The 19431-nt window shown below is 41.5% G+C and overlaps 1 protein-coding gene across 4 annotated transcripts in view; it reads left to right on the top strand.

The window, feature by feature from the left end:
• Positions 1–19431, top strand: part of RELN (reelin) — a 1394857-nt gene that overhangs the window by 1052784 nt on the left and 322642 nt on the right. For all 4 annotated transcript variants that reach the window (XM_077264737.1, XM_077264736.1, XM_077264735.1 and 1 more), the window contains exon 21: positions 9353–9545. In XM_077264737.1, coding sequence (XP_077120852.1) covers positions 9353–9545 — 193 coding nt within the window. The remainder of the gene's footprint in view (positions 1–9352; positions 9546–19431) is intronic.

Here is a 19431-nt window from a genome sequence, read left to right as displayed (position 1 = left end):
GTCAGGAAAGCACTCTATTAGCGCACGGCGCCGCACTGGCGGTCACTGCAATCAGATGCTGTATCATGTGTTAGGTGCAGGTAGCACTGTCGGGCGCTAGATAGCAAGCATCCACCATTTGCGAGAAGTCAACAACACTGGGAAGGGATTAAAGGGCGACAGTCACACATCTACAAACTCACGTTTTCAAGTATACACTAGCACATGGCCGGGCGGCCATGCAAACCATTTATAGTAGCAGTGCTACGGGACCTTCCAGATGGTCCAATAGGAGCCGCAACAGGACCTGAGCATGTGACCCCCGACCTCCAATGGTAGGTCGTCCCGTGGGCATGCTCAGTATGGGAAAAGCAGGACTTAGTCCCAGAAAGACCTGCTCACTGCTGATCAGTGCTGGCTACACAGGCAGAGCCTGGAAGGGCTGCAGTAACCGGTCACACAGTATCAGCTTGAGCCAGTTGCTGGGACCGACATCTCCACTGAGCAGGCTCCACTACGGCTGGAGAAGAATGGGAGACCGCAGCGGAGATGGTTTGAGATTCCCCCTGTGCAGAGGTGGGAACTCGACACCTAACACTGATACTCATATATACTGCAAATTAGTTGTATTTTAATAATTGACTAACAGTTGAAGTCCTCTCTGAGATGTACTGTAGATAGCACTTTATAGAAATTCAATAGCGAAAACATACAGTTATACTCGGTATATTACAATCTTCTTGTCACAATTACAGAATTACCATTGAAACAATCAATCTTTCAGCTGCATCTAAGAAACATTCAAGACCATTCAATTATTTCATTATATTGCATATTGACCTATAGGACGCATAATCAGGGCTATTGTAGCACACCTTAGGAAGCCAAAATAATAGTCATATCCCATAGGATTCTAGAGCAGCAGCAGTGCAGTTTTATCGCCTAGCACATTATAGCAATCTGATTCCACTTTGTGATCATCTACCCATCTGAAGGGGGCCGTCTGTGCATTCTGCAGAGAATGCGCTCTAGCAGTGATAATGAGCAGTGAGAACTTCCCTTGTCCTCGTTAAAGTGGATAATACTGCTTCTATAGCCTCGTTAACGTGAATCAACATGACTTGCACCACAGTGCTTACATTTTTTTGATCAACATATCAAAATGGAATAAAGAAAAATGCTTTGCTTTGTGCTTTACTTAATTATATTACTCTATAGTATATTCAGTCATGGCCGAAAGTGTTGGCACCTTTAATATTGTTACAGAAATTTCTCCCAGAAAATTATTGCAATTACATATGTTTTGTTATACATACATTTATTTCCTTTGTGTTTATTGGAACACAAAAAAGCAGAGGAAAGAAAGGCAAACTAGACATTTTACACTAAACTGCCAAAATGGTCTGATAAAAATTGTTGGCTCCTTTCCAAAATTGTGGGTAAACAACTTTGCTTCAAGCATGTTATGCTCATTTGAACTCACCTGTGGTAAGTAACAGGTGTGGGCAATATGAAAATCTCTAAGCACAGAAAACAGAAAGAGGAGAAGAGAATTGGCTGAGTACTTGAGAATCAAAATTGTTAAAAACTATCACCAATCTCAAGGTTACAAGTACATCTCCAGAAATCTTGATGCTCCTTTGTCCATGGCGCGCAACATAATCAAGAAGTTTACAACATATGGCACTGTAGCTAATCTCCCTGGACGTGGATGGCAGAGGAAAATTGCTGAAAGGTTACAACGCTGGACAGTGCAGAAGGTGGATAAGAAGCCCCAATCAAGTTTCAAAGAAATTCAAGCTGTCCTACAGGCTCGGGGTGCATCAGTGTCAGCGAGAACTATCCGTCAACATTTAAATGAAATGAAGTGCTATGGCAGGAAGACCCCACTGCCGACAAAAAGATATAAAAAAGCTAGACTGCAATTGCCAAAATGTACATGAGTAAGCCAAAATCCTTATAGGAAAGCATTTTGTAGACAGAAGAGACCAACATAGAGCTTTTTGTTAAAGCACATCATTCTACTGTTTACCGAAAACTAAATGAGGCCTACAAAGAAAATAACAGTATCTACAGATAATATCGTGGAGGTTAAAAGATGTTTTGGGGTTGTTTTGCTGCGTTTTGCACTAGGTGCTTTAACGGTGTTCAAGGCATTATGAAATCTGAAGATTACTAAAGGATTTTGGGTCAGAATGTAGTGCCCAGTGTCAGAAAACTGTGTTTGCCTCATAGGTCATGGGTGTTCCAGCAGGACAATGACCCCAAACATACTTCAAGAAGCACCCAGAAATGGTTGGAAACAAAGCACTGGAGAGTTCTTAAGTGGACACCAATGAGTCTGGATCTAAATCCCATTGAATACCTGTGGAGAGATCTTAAAATGGCTGTTGGGAGAAGGCACCCTTCAAATATGAGAGACCTGGAGCAGTTTGCAAAAGAAGAGTTGTCCAAAATTCCCGTTGAGAGGTGTAAAAAACATGTTGATTGTTATAAGAAGTTATTGATTGCAGTTATTTATTCCAAATATTAAGTTGAGGGTGCCAACTATTTTGTTAGGCACATTTTTGGGGTTTTGTTTGAAATGATGTCCAATTAGCTTTTTTTCTCTATTTTTTGTATTGTTCCAATACACACAAAGAAAATAAGCATATGTATAACAAAACATGTGCAATTGCAATAATTTTCTGGGAGAAATACTTCATTTTCTGGGACAAGTTGAAGGTTACCAATACTTTTGGCCATAACTGTATGATTTCAATATTAGATTGAGCTTTATTTCCTGAAATACAGGCTGAATCTCAAATAAGAAGCCTCATATGTATGTATATGTGTGTGTCGATGCATGCGCATTTTTGATTTTTTACTCTTTGCTCAGCTTCCCAACTTTTTTGAAATTGAGATGTATGTATATATATATATATATATATATATATATATATCTATCTACAATTTGCAATATTTCTACCAATTTGAAGTCACAATTTTTGGGCAAACTGAAAAAATACTGCAAAACTGCAAAAAATAATGTTCCTTTTTACACAAAACTGTTAATTGATTATTTTTATCAATTAGTAAAATGCAAATTGAATGAACAGAAGGGAAACCAATATTCGGTTGTACTTGTGCAAGGAATATAATCAGGTGTATGAGTAATCAATTATACCAATCAGATGATTGCAATCATAATGCACAGTCATTAACTTGCTGTATAGGAGGCTTAAAATTGGGTGAGGAATAGCCAATCTCTGCTTCACTGGTTATATGTGGAGGACAATTTAATGTTACAGTCATGGCAAGACTGATTAGAGAAGAGAGGTACATGGCAGTTAGTTGTTCTGCATCAGGAAGGTCTATCCCAGGCAACCTGCTCAGTGCTACCCAGCTATACCCATCTACCATTCAGTGAAGTCTAGCCAGAAGTAGTCTACATGGAATAATTGGATGTAGAAAAACATATGTTTGAAATGGAAGCAAGACCAAGAGACTCAGCTATGCACAAAAACATAAAACCTATGGTGCAGAATAACGAGAGCATGTGTTCTGGGCTAATGAGTAAAAATTATATATACCGTATTTGGCTTTAAAAAAGAGCATTAAAATAATGCAGTTAAGCATGGCGGAGGGTCCTTACAAGATTAGGGCTGCATTTGAGCATGGAGTTGTGGATTTGGTCAGGATTAATTGTATCCTCAATGCTGAAGGATACAGGCAGATACATTTCCATCATGCAATACTATCACGGAAGCGTCTGATTGGCTTCAATTTTTTTCTGAAGCAGAATGACCTGACACATACAGCCAGTGTCATTAACAACTGGGTCCTGGGAGTGATAATATCAATCCACAGCGCCCTAATCTCCACATCCTCTAGTCTGTCTGGGATTACATGAAAAAACACATTGTGCAAGTCTTACTCAATAAAAGATCTATGATTGGTTCTCCAAGATTGTGTGTAAATGTACCTAGAAGAATTGAAGTTGTTTTGCAGGCAATGGATGGTCATACCAAATATTGATTTGATTTAGATTTCCCTTTTGTTCATTCCCTTTGTATTTTGCTAATTGATAAACATAAATTGTTAACACTTCTATTTTTATAGCATTCTTATTCTGCAGTATTTTTCCACATCTGCTTAAAAATTTTGCACAGTACTGTATGGAGCGCCCCCACGTGTAGGGCAATGGGGTACTCAGCACCGTGTCTATCTCTCTCGGTTCTGGGGATGTCACGGTGGCCCGACCCGGTCCGTGGCCCTTCTGAGGGGCGTCCAATTAAAGGTGAAGTTAGTCTGGTGTTCGTGACGCCACCTGTGGTACTCGGTCAGGGTGACCGACGCTACTTAGGGGTCCACTGGGGTGATGGAATGGCAGCTAGAAGATATACCTTCCCACAGGTGAAGTATGTCCCCAGGGCTTCCCAGATGTATAGGTGGTGATGGTGGATGATGTAAGGCGCAGTGAATAACGAGGACACAAAGGTTGCAGTCTCTTTACCTTTTACTGAAGACTTCAGCGTCCACAGTCCAGAGTACCGTTCAAAGGGCAGGCAGAATCCGGCCGGTCCGAAGGCACATCCAGAGTTCCCTTATCCAGGTGGAAATCAGTAGCCTTTCTACTAGCGCCTGTGTGTTGTAGTACCTCCCTGCTGAGCACCACGGGATAGTCCTCACAACTTTCGTGGATGTTTCTGATGTTCTCTCGCTCTCTGTCCCCCAGATGATATGGATAGGACAACCCGTATGACCGGGTAGGCCTGGAGCTTATTTATAGGGACCCTAGAGACGCCCCTCTCCCACAATTTGCCTCTGTGTCTTCTTAGGTATTAAGGTCGGGAAGCCAACTTAGAATTGACTGTCCTGCCAGTCTCTGAAGTAATACGTAGAGTCAATTACTCCCTCGGTGTTCCGGCCACTGGCTGCACGACTCAGAAGGAGGCTGCCGATCTTGGGGCAGAACTCCTCCCAGTGTTATCTCCTTGTGCTGTGACTTCGTTTCTCACTCTCCACAATACAATTCCTTTCCTGTCCTTTCTTAGGATGCTGCTGCAATGGGTGCAGGCGCAGCTCCGTAACGCTCTCTCTCGTGCTCGGCCTCTGTCAGGATCCCACCCCTGACAGGGACCCTCTGTCTGCAGCTCAGATGTTCCTCCTCCTCCCCCTGTCTGCCTGACAGGTCCTCTCTGGGTAGAACCCAGGTAGCTTCTGACTGACTTCCTATCCAACCCACCAGTTTTACCCGTGTGTGAGGAGTGCCCTAATAGATAGGAGCAAGGCTTCCCCTGGTGGTCTGGAGTGTGAAGTGTAGTGTGTGACTTGTGATACCTGGTCAGGTGAACTCCTTTAGTACCATTAGACGTAATATCACTCCCCCTGGTAGAGGAGCGACATTACTGCAACGACCAGGACTCTGGAGCGCTGCATGTACATATGAGGTTTTCCAGGAAAAAAACCTCATTGGAACATTAAAAACATACATAACGCTAGAGTAGTATAATATTACATGTTTAATCAAAACTTAAAATGTATTAATTATATTTTTGACTTTACTTTCCTATTTGGATTTTATCAACATCTTGTTCTTCAATTGTGGGTGGTTAGTTCCATTTGCACTACTCTCCTCCAGCTGCTTGACCATTCATCTCTCAACAATTTTTTACCCCTTGCTTTTACGTGCATAAAGATTTACAGTATGTGCTTGAAAATTGTACTTAGTGGGGAACCATGATAATGTTTTTTACATTCATTATGTTTACACTTCAAATCTGAATTTTTATTATCTGTTTACTAGAATGTAATTGTTTTTATGTATGTCAAAATATTTACATGTCAAAGTAATAATAATGGTAAGAATAGTAGTAAAGTGCAAGAGGATAGATGCAATTAGGTCCAGAAATATTTTGACAGTGACCGAATCTTCATGATTTGGGCTCTGCATGCCATTCTTTTTTATTCAAAATAAAACAACTGAAATTCAATTGAAGTGTAAACTTTCAGGTGTAATTAAAGGGGTTGAACAAAAACATACTGTCAAATATTTAGGTATTGCAACGATTTTTCTTCAAGTCCTCCCCATTTCAGGGGCTCAAAAGTAATTGGACAAATTAACTTTACCATAAATAAAATCTTTATTTTTAATACTTTGTAGAGAATCGTTGGCAGGCAATGGCTTCTCGAAGTCCAGGAGCCGTGGATGTCACCAAACGCTGAGTTTCCTCCTTTGTGATGCTTTGCCAGGACTTTACTGCAGCTGACATGACTGCAGTAAAGTCTTGCTTGTTTGTGAGTCTTTCTGCCTTAAGTTTTGTCTTAAGCATGTGAAATCATGCTCAATGGGGTTGAGAACTGGTGAATAACTCAGCCATTGCAGAATATTCTTGCTTTCGCAGTATGTTTTGGGTCATTGTCCATGTGTACTGTGAAATACCATCCAATCGACCTAGCTGCATTTGGTTGAATCTAAACAGAAAGTATAGCCATGTACACTTCAGAATTCATCCGTCTGCTTCTGTCTTCAGTCACATAATCAATAAACACTCATGACCTAGAGCCATTGGAAGCCATGCATGCCTATGCCATCACACTTCCTCCAACCATGTTTTAAAGAGGATGTGGTATGCTTCGGATCATGAGCCATTACAAGACTTCTCCATATTTTCTTTTTCCCATCATTCTGGCACAGGTTGATCTTAGTTTCATCTGTCCAAAAAATTATTTTCCATAACTGGACTGGCGTCTTTAGATGTTATTTGGCAAAGTCTAATCTGGCATTTCTATTTTTAAGGCTGATTAATGGTTTGCAGTTTGTGATGAACACTCTGAATTTGCTGTCATGAAGTTGTATCCTTATGGTAGACTTAAGTACTGAAACAGCTACTTCCTGGAGAGTGTTCGTGGCTAGATGTTGTGCAGGGGGTTTCTCTTCACCATGGGTGTCCAGGCCTTTTTAAGTTCCCAAGCTCACCAATGTGCTCTTTTTTTACTAAATGTACCAAACTGTTGATTTGACCACTCCTAACATTTCTGCTGTCTGAAGGATTTTTTCTTTTTTTCAACCAAATAATGGTCTGTTTCTCTTTCACTGAAAGATCCATTGACCGCATGTTGTGGGATCACAGCAACAGCTTACAGGAAAATGCCACATCAGAAATCATCTCCAGACCTTTTACCTATTTAACTGATGATGGATTAATAAGGGAATAGCCCATGCAGTCCATTAAAAAAGTTTTGAGATAATTATCCAATTAATTTTATCCCCTCTAAAAAGAGGCAGCTACATATTAACCCCTTAGCCCCAAGAGGTATTATCTTTTTGCGTTTTCATTTTGCTCCCCTTCTTCCCAGAGCCATAACTTTTTTATTTTTTCCGTCAATATGGCCATGTGAAGGCTTGTTTTTTGTGGGACAAGTTGTACTTTTGAACAGCACCATTGGTTTTACCATGTCTTGTACTAGAAAATGGAAAAAAATTCCAAGTGCTGTGAAATTACAAAAAAGTGCAATCCCACACTTGTTTTTTTGCTTTGCTTTCTTACTAGCTTCACTAAATGCTAAAACTGACTAGCCAATATGATTCCCTAGGTCATTTCAAGTTCATAGACACCAAACATGTATAGGTTCTTTTTTATCTAAGTGGTGAAAAAAATTCCAAACTTTGTTAAAAAAAAAAAAAATTGCCATTTATTGATACCCGTAGTGTATCCATTTTTCGTGATCTCAGGTTGGGTAAGGACTTATTTTTTGCGTGCCGAGCTGACATTTTTAATGATACCATTTGGATGCAGGTACAATCTTTTGATGGCCCGTTATTGCATTTTAATGCAATGTCGCAGCGACCAAAAAAAACGTAATTCTGGCGTTTTCACTTTTTTTTCTCACTATGCCATTTAGCGATCAGGTTAATCTTTTTTTATTGATAGATTGGGCAAATCTGAATGCGGCAATACCAAATATGTGTTTAATTTTTTTATTGTTTTATTTTGAATGGGGCGAAAGGGGGGTGATTTCAACTTTTATTTTTCTTCATTTTTTATATTTTTAAAAACATTTTTTTTTACTTTTGGCATGCTTCAATAGTCTCCATGGGAGACTAGAAGCTGCTATAACTCAATTGACTCAGCTACATACAGTCGATGATCAGTTCGCCTGTATGTAGCTGAATTACTCACTTGCTATGAGTGGCAACCACTGGGCGGCACTCATAGCAAGCCGGCACTGACAATCGCAGAGGTCTCCAGGAGACCTCTGGTTGTCATGCCAACCCATCGGTGACCAGCGAGCACGTGACGAGGGGTCACCGATTGGCGGATTTACAGCACGATTGCCGGAATAGCATATTAAATGCCGCTGTCAGCGTTTGACAGCAGCATTTAATGGGTTAATAGCTGCATGTGGATCGCAATTCCACCCGTGGATGTTCCAGACTCGTCAGCTGTTCAAAACAGCTGACATGTGCCGGGAAAGATGTGACCTCACGGTCGGAGCCCACATAAAAAGAAATGGAGTCCAACATCGGCATACTACTGTATTACACCCGATATCAGAAAGGGGTTAAAGAGTTGTAATTCCTAAACCCTTGCACCAATTAGAATGTGAATACCCTCAAATTAAAACTGAGAGTCTGCACTTTAAGCCCATTTTGATCATGTAACTGTTTCTTGTATATTTTTTGGTAAACAGTTAAAATGCCAAAACTTGTCACTGTCCAAATATATATGGACCTAGCTGTAGATTAATAGGTACATTCAAAGTACACAAAGCTGCACAAGTCCAAATTGTGGATTGCAAGACCCAAACTTTCAACCGTCAAACCAACATTCTTATCCACTAAGGAGACAGCACGCCATAACAGCTTTAAGTAAAAAAAAAAACTTTTATTCACCCATGTAAGAAGTGACCTTTTGATGTATTCTGTACAGGGGCTTTCTCAAGCTAGTCAGATAGACATACAGCATTAACTGCATGGACAAACTAAAATCCTATCCCTGTGTATTTGTTGAAAACTTTATTTTAATTCATTCTTGTTAAAGAATGTACATGTCCTACTTTGGGTGCAGGTTCTAGAAGTCAGCTCAAGAACTGAGCTTTCTACATACACAACCGGTGACAGCTGTGTTATACATCTGGCACCTGCTTCTAATATTAACATTGTCATTGCCATTTTAATGGTTCTGATATGTATACACTAATGTTTTGGTGTATATCCACACCCTCTCCCATGAGTTCGTATGAGATCATCATTTTTGGTGGCATTTTATGTCATAAACTTTGTACAGTTGCAAATTAATTTAAAAAATAAGTTTTGTATTTTATCCTTTCCAGAGTTTTGAAGATGTGGAGTAAAAATATTTAACAAGTGTTGTGTTGTTCTTAAAAGTTTTACAGGAGACTCTAAACAATCTACTAGTACACGTTATGTGGAGACACAGTCCATGCAGATTGGAGCATCTTATATGATACAGTTTAACTTGGTAATGGGATGTGGTGAGAAGTTCACTCCACATATGGACAATCAAGTGAAGTTGGAGTACTCAACCAACCATGGTCTCACATGGCACCTTGTGCAAGAGGTAAGATTAGGCTCATGAGAAAATATACTATTCAGTAAGTTACTGAAAAGATTGGAATACATATTTCTAAGGCTATGTGCACACATTACAGATTTAAATGCGGATACACAGCATTTTTTGCATCAAATCCGCAGTGTAGTGCACAGCCAATGTTAATCTATGGGAAATGGAGATTTGTTGTGCACATGCTGCGGAAAAATCCGCACAGAAACGCAGCGGGTTTTTTTTCCGCAGCATGTCAATTCTTTTTGCGGATCTGCAGCGTTTCTTCACCCATTGACTTCCATTGAGTCAGGCACATCCGCAGCAAAACCACAGAAGTAAAAAATATCTACAGATTTGCTGCGGATGTGGGTGCTAGAAATGCTGCAGATCGGGAGGAGGGACGTGTGTGGGCGGAGTGTGGGCAGAGCTATGTGCGTGTATGTGTGTGCCGTTGTCTGCGTGAATCTGTGTCTGTGTGCGGGGGTCTGCGGGTGTCTGCGGCGCTGTGTGTGTGCGGGGCTGTGTGTGTGTGTCTGTGTGTAGGCAGGCATCATCTGATGGGACTACTGCTCCCATCCGGCTATGTCTGCTACAGTGACACCATTAGCCAATGATGGGAAAGTAGTTCCATCATCCGGCTAATGTGTTGAATGAAAAAAAAACAAAAAAAACACATACAGTACACATATAGTACATACTTACCATATACACCTAATCCCCGAAGCCATCGATCATCTGCAAATAAAATTAAAATAATAAACAAACAATATACTCCCTGTGTCCGACGTAATCCAATTAATAATGATTGTCCCATGACGATCTCCCGTGGAGAGCTGTCACATCAGCAGATGCGACCGCTCTCCAGGGGCTACGGTAATACAGTGACAGAGATAATCCTCTGCACTGTATCACTCTGCCGCCGACAGGTTACCCGAGTTCACCTGAGATCACCTGCCACTTGCAGCACTACAGCGTAAGAATTTTTTCACGGCTGTGGTGCCATAAAGTGAACTCCGATGATACTCCAGGAGGGTTATCTCCGGTCAGTGTGTCATCAGAGGCCCTATAGAGCGGTCACATCTGCTGATGTGACCTCTCTATAGGGGAGATCGTTGTGGGACACTCGTTCTTAAAGAGGGATTGCGTCGGAACATTGAGTATTTGTGTTTGTTTTTTTAATTTTTTGCAGGTGATCGATGGCTTTGATTGGATTAGGCGTGGAATGAAAATTATGAAAAAATATGTAGTGTTATATTTCATTAAAATACCTTTTTCTGGCTGTGTTTTTTTTAACCCATTTATAACTATAGTATTAATAATGGCTAGGCATCTTATTGATGCCTCTCCATTATTAACCAGGCTTAATGTCACCTTACAACCAAATGTGACATTAACCCCTTATTACCCCATATGTCACTGCTACAGGGCAGTGGGAAGAGAGAGGCTAAGTGCCAGAATTGGTGCATCGTACAAATGCGCCAATTCTGGGGTGGCTGGGTGGTGGTATTTTTAGCCAAGGGGGGCAATATCCATGGCCCCTCTGTAGGCTATGAATATCAGCCTGCAGCTGTCTGCATAGCCTTTCTGGCTATTAATTATTCATTTTTTTGGGGGGGTCCCCCTATTTTAATAGCCAGTAAAGGCTAAATGTACAGCTGCGGGCTGATATTCATAGCCTGGGAAGATCCATGGGTATTAACCCCCTCCCAGGCTAAAAATATCGGCCCCGGCCATCGGCTTTCCCTCAGGGGGTGCAGAAAATTGTGCGGGAGCCCACGTCATTTTTTTTTAATTAAAGATATTGCGTGCAGATTTTGTGTGTGTGTGTCTTTAAATATTTATGTACCATTTTATCGATCTATTATCTATCTATATCTGTCTATCTATCTGTCTATTGATATATCTGTCTATCTATCTCTATCTGTCTGTGTGTGTGTGTGTGTGCGTGTGTGTGTGTGTGTGAACACTATTCTTCCATGGAGTTTGTAAAATTAGAGGTTGGACAAAAAAATGACATCACAATACTTTTTTTTTATTAAATGATAGATCTTTATTTAAGTTACAAAAACGCATACAAATGCGCATGAAAAAACACATCAAATTCGCATAAAAAACGCATTAAAAAAAGCGCGGATTTTTACCTGCATTTCCTGCCAAGAGGTGTAGATTCTGTGCAGAAAATTCTGCAGGAAAATCTGCAACGTGTGCACATAACCAAACTGAAAGCTACTGTTAATTTATTAAATAATGACTGTCATTTCAACAGACTTTGATGAATAAATCTGTAGTAGAGAAGAATATATCACTTTATACTATAACTTTTTTGTAGGAGTTTGCATCTTTCTCCACTTATAAACAACTTTTTCCCCTCCCCCTGAACGCACCATCTACTCTGCAGGACCCCACGCCCAAATCCATTTTAATCAAAGCAATGCAGCCTGTCAGCACATTGGGGTGTCTGGTCAGTGTCAGACTGGGGTAAATAGGGTCCAACAGTGGAATTTATTTTAGGAGCCCAATAAACAGATGCATAGTGATATTAACTGTGCAATTTCAGGCTGAAGGCACATACATGTGTGCATTCTAGCACATAATCAAGTACATAAAGGAGAATTGTATTATATTGTGCTCCATGGCAAAATCGTTTAGGTTCATTACATCCGTGACGTACGTCTTTGGAGAAGTGGTGTACTGTATTCAAATCTATAGACATACAGTGTGATGTGATCACCCACAGGTTCCCATCTTAATATATACTGACCTTGTAGTGTCTTCACATCCTGTTCCATCCAGATGTGTCTGGATCTGTTGTGAACTCTGTTTTCGGGCTCCCTCTTGTGGTCACTGGTGGTATGGTGTGATTTTTGCTTTGTGCTCCCCCTGGTGGCTTTGTTTGTTATCCTGCTGGTCTCTGGCTATCAGCTGGTTCGTTATCCTCTGGGAGGTTCCTATATAGCTCTGTTTTACTTCCTCTTGTGGCCGGCTTTCGATGTAATCAGTGCTACTCAGATTCCTTCTGACTACCTTGCTCCCAGTCCATCCAGGACAAAGCTAAGTTTTGTTTGCTCATTTTTTGATCAGCAGTGTTTATCATGTTTTCTTGTCCAGCTTGCTAAAATGTGATTTCCTCGCTTGCTGGATGCTCTAGTGGACTGAGTTTCTCCCCACACACTATTAGTTGGTGCGTGGGTTCTTGTAATCTCAGGATGGATATTTTGTAAGGGTTTTTTATTGATCGCATAGACCCCTGCTCTATTTTCTGCTTTCTAGTACTAGTGGGCCTCTTTTGCTGAATCTGATTTCATCCCTACGTATGTGCCTTCTTCTAACTTCACCGTTAATATTTGTTGGGGGCTTCTATATCTTTGGGGATTATTTCTCTGGAGGCAAGCGAGATCTTTCTTTCTCTTTAGGGGTAGCTAGTTCCTCAGGCTGGCTCGAGACGTCTAGGAATTTTTTAGGCACGTTCACCGGCTACCTCTAGTTGTTTTGGATAGGTTCAGATTTGCGATCAGTCCAGTTACCATCTCCCTAGAGCTTGTCCTTAGTTTATTCACTTGCTGGTCTATTCATGATCCTCAGCCACTAAGGATCATAACATGGATCCCAGCATTCCAAGCGGCGGAAGTTCACCGACCTCTATATTGGGACACCCAAGTGATGAGTGTCTCAATATGGAAACTGCTGGTGGTACAAGCCTCTTGCGCGGTACCAACAGCGGAACACCGTTGCACCACACACACACACACACATACACACACACTGTATACGCCGTACGCACCACACACAAACACACTGTATATACCATACGCACCCTACACACACACACACACACTGTATACGCCATAAGCAGCCTCTTGCACGGTACCACCAGTGGAACACCGTCGCAAACACACCGCCGCCTGGATCAGCCGAATGATTCACTGGCCGCCGCCATCTTTGTACAGGAGTATCGCATGCGCAGTTTAAAGGTGACCGCCGCTATCTGTCTGCACAAAGATGGCGGCAGTCTGATTTACTGCGCCTGCACGAATTACTCACAGGTGCGGTGAATCATTTGGCTGATCCCGGCGGCAGATACACGACGTGTCTACAGGCAGAGGAAGCCGGTCACATTAAAGTGGTTTTCCCACGAACGAAAGTTCAGTTTAAAAATTGTCTATGTCTGACCGTGTACGGAGCATACCACATCTCCTTAGCAGGGGAGGAAGCAAAAGACAATACTGACATTACAGCAGGGGATCACAGAGGATTCATTTTGTCAGGTAAAATATTTAATTGGCTGTTTTTAACCCCTTTACCACAGAGGGTGGTTTGCACGTTAATGAACGGGCCAATTTTTACAATTCTGACCTTTGAGGTTATAACTCAGGAACGCTTCAACGGATCCTGGTGATTCTGACATTCTTTTCTCATGACATATTGTACTTCAAGACAGTGGTAAAATTTCTTTGATATGACTTGCGTTTATTTGTGAAAAAAAACTGAAATTTGTCGAAAATTTTCCAACTTTGAATTTTTATGCCCTTAAATCACATAGATATGTCACAGAAAATACATAATAAGTAACATTTCCCACATGTCTACTTTACATCACCAAATTTTTTTTTGTTAGGGAGTTATAAGGGTTAAAAGTTGACCAGCGATTTCTCATTTTTACAACACCATTTTTTTTAGGGACCACATTACATTTGAAGTCCCTTTGAGGGGTCTATATGATAGAAAATACCCAAAAGTGACATCATTCTAAAAACTGCACCCCCTTCAGGTACTTCAGAGAAATTTTTGGAATTTTTTAAAAAAATGAACATTTAACTTTTTTCACAAAAAATTACTTCAGATCCAATTTGTTTTATTTTACCAAGGGTAACAGGTGAAATTGAACACCAAATGTTGTTGTACAATTTGCCCTGAGTACGCCGATACCCCATATGTGGGGGTAAACCACTGTTTGGGCGCATGGCAGGGCTTGGAAGAGAAGGAGCACCGTTTGACTTTTTCAATGCAGAATTGGCTGGAATTGAGATCGGACGCCATGTCGCGTTTTGCAAGCCCCTGATGTGCCTAATCAGTGGAAACCTCCCACAAGTGACACCATTTTGGAAAGTAGACCCCCTAAGGAACTTATCTAGATGTGTGATGAGAACTTTGAACCCCCAAGTGCTTCACAGAAGTTTATAATGGAGAGCCGTAAAGATAAAACATCATATTTTGTTCACAAAATGATCTTTTCACCCAAATTTTTAATTTTCTCAAGGGTAACAGAAGAAATTGGACACCAAACATTGTTGTGCAATTTGTCCTGATTACGCTGATACCCCATATGTAGGGGTAAACCACTGTTTGGGCGTATAGCAGAGCTTGGAAGGGAAGGAGTGCTTTTTGACTTTTCAATGCAAAATTGGGTTAAATTTGAGATCGGAAGCCGTGTCGTGTTTGGAGAGCCCCTGTCAGGACTCTGAACATTTGTTATTACCTTTTTGTGCATTACTGCCCTTTTCCAAGATGGCGTCTTTGGTCTCATGTGCACTGTATCTTTCTGCTATAAAACTCCACTCCAGCCTTCAGTCTGTGCTAGAGTATTCTGCCTTGCATCCAGCTCCTGACCTCTGGTGACTCCCTGGCTATATACCTGCTCCTGTGAACCTTTGTGGTGATCCTGCTACTCTGCTCTGAGTGCCTGCTGCATACACCAGTTCCAGTAATCCTCCTTCATCTGCTGCTCATGTTTACTTCCATCTGCATTTGCTGGACATGTAAGCTGTTTCTGCTTTGCAAGGTCCTGAGACTATTACCCAGGCCTCCCTGGTTGAGCTAAGATATTATTTGAACTGCCTTATAAGCATATCTATCTGTGTTTTGGACTAAGCAAGGACTTATTCGTGTCAAGTATCCTCAAGAATAATTGTGCTTCATAGACTTTCTGCATGATTGCATTTTCCTCTGAAGTTTCCTATAGACTGCTGAGCTGCATTTGATATTTGCACCAAGTGTTGTGGACTTGAGTTTCTCTCTGCACCTGTTTGAATCACCATGTGATAATATAGACTTTACCACTTATAAAACTGTGTCCCGTAGTTGTCTTGTTCCACGCAAAGAGTCTCCTGAGTTATCCCCTATAATTATTACATCCCCTGATGTGTCTAAACATTGAAACCCCCCACAAGTGACACAATTATGGAAAGTAAACCCCCTAAGGAACTTATCTAGATGTGTGGTGAGCTCTTTGAATCCTCCAGTGCATTATAATGTAGAGCATTAAAGATAAAAAATCATATTTTTTTCAGAAAAATAATCTTTTTGCCTCCAATTTTTTATTTTCCCAAGGGTAACAGGAGAAATTGGACCCCAAAAGTTGTTGGGCAATTTGTCCTAAGTACGCTGATACCCCATATGTCAGGGGGAACTACTTTTTGGGCGCATGGCAGAGCTCGGAAGGGAAAGAGCGCTGTTTTGGAATGCAGACTTTGATGGTCTGCGGGCGTCATGTTGCGGTTGCAGAGCCCCTGATGTACCTAAACAGTTGAAACCCCCCACAAGTGACCCCATATTGGAAACTAGACCCCAAGGAACTTATCTAGATGTGTTGTGAGAACTTTGAACCCCCAAGTGTTTCACTAAAATTTATAACGCAGAGCCGTGAAAATAAAAAAATAATTTTTTTTCCCCAGAAAAATGATTTTTTAGCCCCAAATGTTTATTTTCCCAAGGGTAACATGAGAAATTGGAACATAAAAGCTGTTTTCCAATGTGTCCTGAGTACGCTGATACCCTATATGTGGGGGTAAACCACTGTTTGGGCACACGGTAGAGCTCAGAAGGGAAGAAGCACCATTTTACTTTTTCAACGCAGAATTGGCTGGAATTGAGATCAGACACCGTGTCGCGTTTGGAGAGCCCCTGATGTGCCTAAACAGTGGAAACTCCCCAATTCTAACTTCAACCCTAAACCCAACACACCCCTAACCTTAACCCTAACCATAACCACAACCCTAACCCGAACACACCCCTAACCTTAATCCCAACCCTAACCACAACCCTAACCCCTACACACCCCTAAGCCTAAGCCCAACCATAACCATAACCTCACCCCTAACCCTGACGCACCTTTAACCCTAATCCCAGCCATAAATGTAATCCAAACCCTAACCCCAACTCTAGCCCCAACGCTAACTTTGGCCCCAACCCTAACCCTAACTTTAGCCCCAACCCTAACTTTAGCCCTAACCCTAACTTTAGTCCCAACCCTAACCCTAAGGCTGCTTTTACACATCAGTTTTTTGCCATTAGTCACAATCCGTTGAATGTTGAAAAAAACAGATCCTTCACAGATTGTGAAAAACTGATGTGAGGGATCAATTTTTTCGCCAGATCCGACTAGCTGATCCAGCTAATTGGATCCTAAAAAAATCGGAGCATGCACAGTTAAAAAAAAAACGGAATCCGTCGCCGGATTCCATCATTTGACGGATCTGACGCCAGAGGCTTCCATTCTAGCAAACGACGGACTGCAACGGATCCATCGGCTTCCATTCTAGCAAACGACGGACTGCAATGGATCCATCACTGTCCATTTTTTCGACTGACACAAAAACACTATGTCCGTTTTCTCCGGCCGCCGGATAAACAATTTTAGGCAGTACAAGAAAAGTGGTGCACTCTGCATAGAAAAAAGGTGCAGGCTGCACACAAAGTCACAATGTTTATAGAAAAACAGCCGCACACTCAAAGCTTGAAAGTTTTACGTGGAAATTATATTCTTTATTAGTACAGGCATCACCGAATGCTTATTAGCGTTAGAGATAATGACGGATACTTTAAGTTAGGGTTAACGTTTCGACCAAGGCTGGTCTTTGTCAAAACCACACTTTTAGTAGAGGGTAGAGTAAGTGCAGAAGCAGACCGAAGTGGGCGGTGCCTGCGGGGGTCCAACAGCGCTGTGTCCGTCACAATGGTGATGCAGTGTGCCACCGGAACGCTGCAATCTTGTTTGATAGCAGTGTTCCGGGGGTTAAAGTGCCGGGAGCAGTCCGTGACCACTCCTGGCACATAATGCCGGGTGTCAGCTGTGATAATCAGCTGACACCCAGCTGCGATCAGCCGTGCTCCCCCCGTGAGCGTGGCTGATCACGTATCACGTACTATCCCGTCGATGGTCATATGGGTCCAGGTCACCTTAACGGGATAGTATGTCTGATGTCAGAAAGGGGTTAAACAATATTTTACCTCACAAAATGTATCCTCTGTGATCTCCTGCTGTAATGTCAGTATTGTCTTTTGCTTCCTCCCCTACCCTGGAGCTGTGGTATATTCTGTACACGGACAGACAGAGACAATTTTTAAAATGAACTTTCATTCATGGGAAAACAATTTCCATGTTAATATCATGTTACCTTTACCTACTTTGCTTTCCTTTTAACACATTGCGGGGTGAGTGCACATAGGAAAGAGGACGCACAGGTGGGAGACAGCTCAAATGAGAGAACACACGAGGGAAGAAGACAGCACAGTGGTGGAGAGAGAGAGCACACATGGGGGTGAGCACATGGGGTACACAGGTGAAAGAAGAGATGACATGAGATGAGAAGACAGCAGATGGGGTAGAGAGAAAGCGCACAGGGGTGAGAGAGACAGAGCACAGGGGGAGACAGCTCAAACGGGACAGCACATGAGGAGAGAACACAGTACAGGAAGGAGAAAGACAGCAGACAAGGGGGATAGCACATAGGGTAGACAGGTAAAAGAAGAGAGCACAGACAGAAGTCAGAACATGGGGAAAGAGAGAGTGGATAGGTGGGTGAGCACATGGGGGGAGAGATTCTCAATGCTGCAAAGGCTGCAACCATCGTGATATTACCGCCCTCCCAATGCAATAGCATTGGGCCTCCATCTAGTTGTAAAATAAATTCTATTCTAGTCTATACCCCCCAAAAATGGAGTGTCTTAAAGGACACTGTTTTGACTCAGTTGGGTAAAGACAGTTGTATGGTTATGCTTTGTTTATATGGCAGATGCTTTTTCCATCATGAACTCAGTCGTTGGGCCAAAATGTAGTGTTAAAAGGACTGTACTTGATGTGTAGGCTATAATTATAAAAATATCACATATCTGTATATATTTAATTCTAATAAACTTTTCTTATGGAGTGTATGGGCCATGATTTATTCAGCCGATGTAAACAATACATTGGGGACACTGTGCTAGAATAGAGATTGAATTTATATTACTTAATTTCTTTACGAAAGAAGTACGAAAGATTGTATCTTACCTTGAACAACCTTTTAAAGTACCTATCAAATTAATCACTTATCATTTTTATTTAAATAAACAATACACAGTGTCAATATAAAAATAGATCTAAATATAAATACTACTACCAATCACGCTACTAGTCACTGGCCTGCCGAGGACCAGGTTCTTCTACCAGCATCATATCCGAACTCTTGGGATGTCAGAACCTAGCATACTTAGCCAGTTTTGAAAAATATACCACAAAATAACTACTAAGCGTTTCCATCGCGAAGAGTTTGGTAGAAAAGAAAAAGAAAAGTATATGTCATTATTCTTTTTTTAACATATGAGGCAATGTGTGTTGGAGGCCATTCAACAGCAAAGGCATTGGTCAGATGACCATATCTTTGGTCACTGTGCAGTTCACTTGCTCAAAAGACAGAACTGACCCCTTAACAACTAGCGTGCTTGTGCATACAAGTGATTTATCTTACAGATTAAGGCTAGGTTCACACGAGCATATAAAAAATTATTCAGAGTTTCTTCCAGAAAAGTGGGACAATTTTTTTCTCACTTGTCTTTCATGCACAGCCTATATATAATCCATTTTTACAGCAGCATCTATTAATCATTTACAAGACCATTTGCACAGAATTTGCACCTTTGTTAC

Source organism: Ranitomeya variabilis, chromosome 5 (assembly GCF_051348905.1).
Source record: "Ranitomeya variabilis isolate aRanVar5 chromosome 5, aRanVar5.hap1, whole genome shotgun sequence".
In the NCBI taxonomy this organism is placed as follows: domain Eukaryota; kingdom Metazoa; phylum Chordata; class Amphibia; order Anura; family Dendrobatidae; genus Ranitomeya; species Ranitomeya variabilis.
The sequence above is the reverse complement of the archived record's forward strand: the minus strand, read 5'-3'. Positions and strand labels throughout refer to the sequence as shown.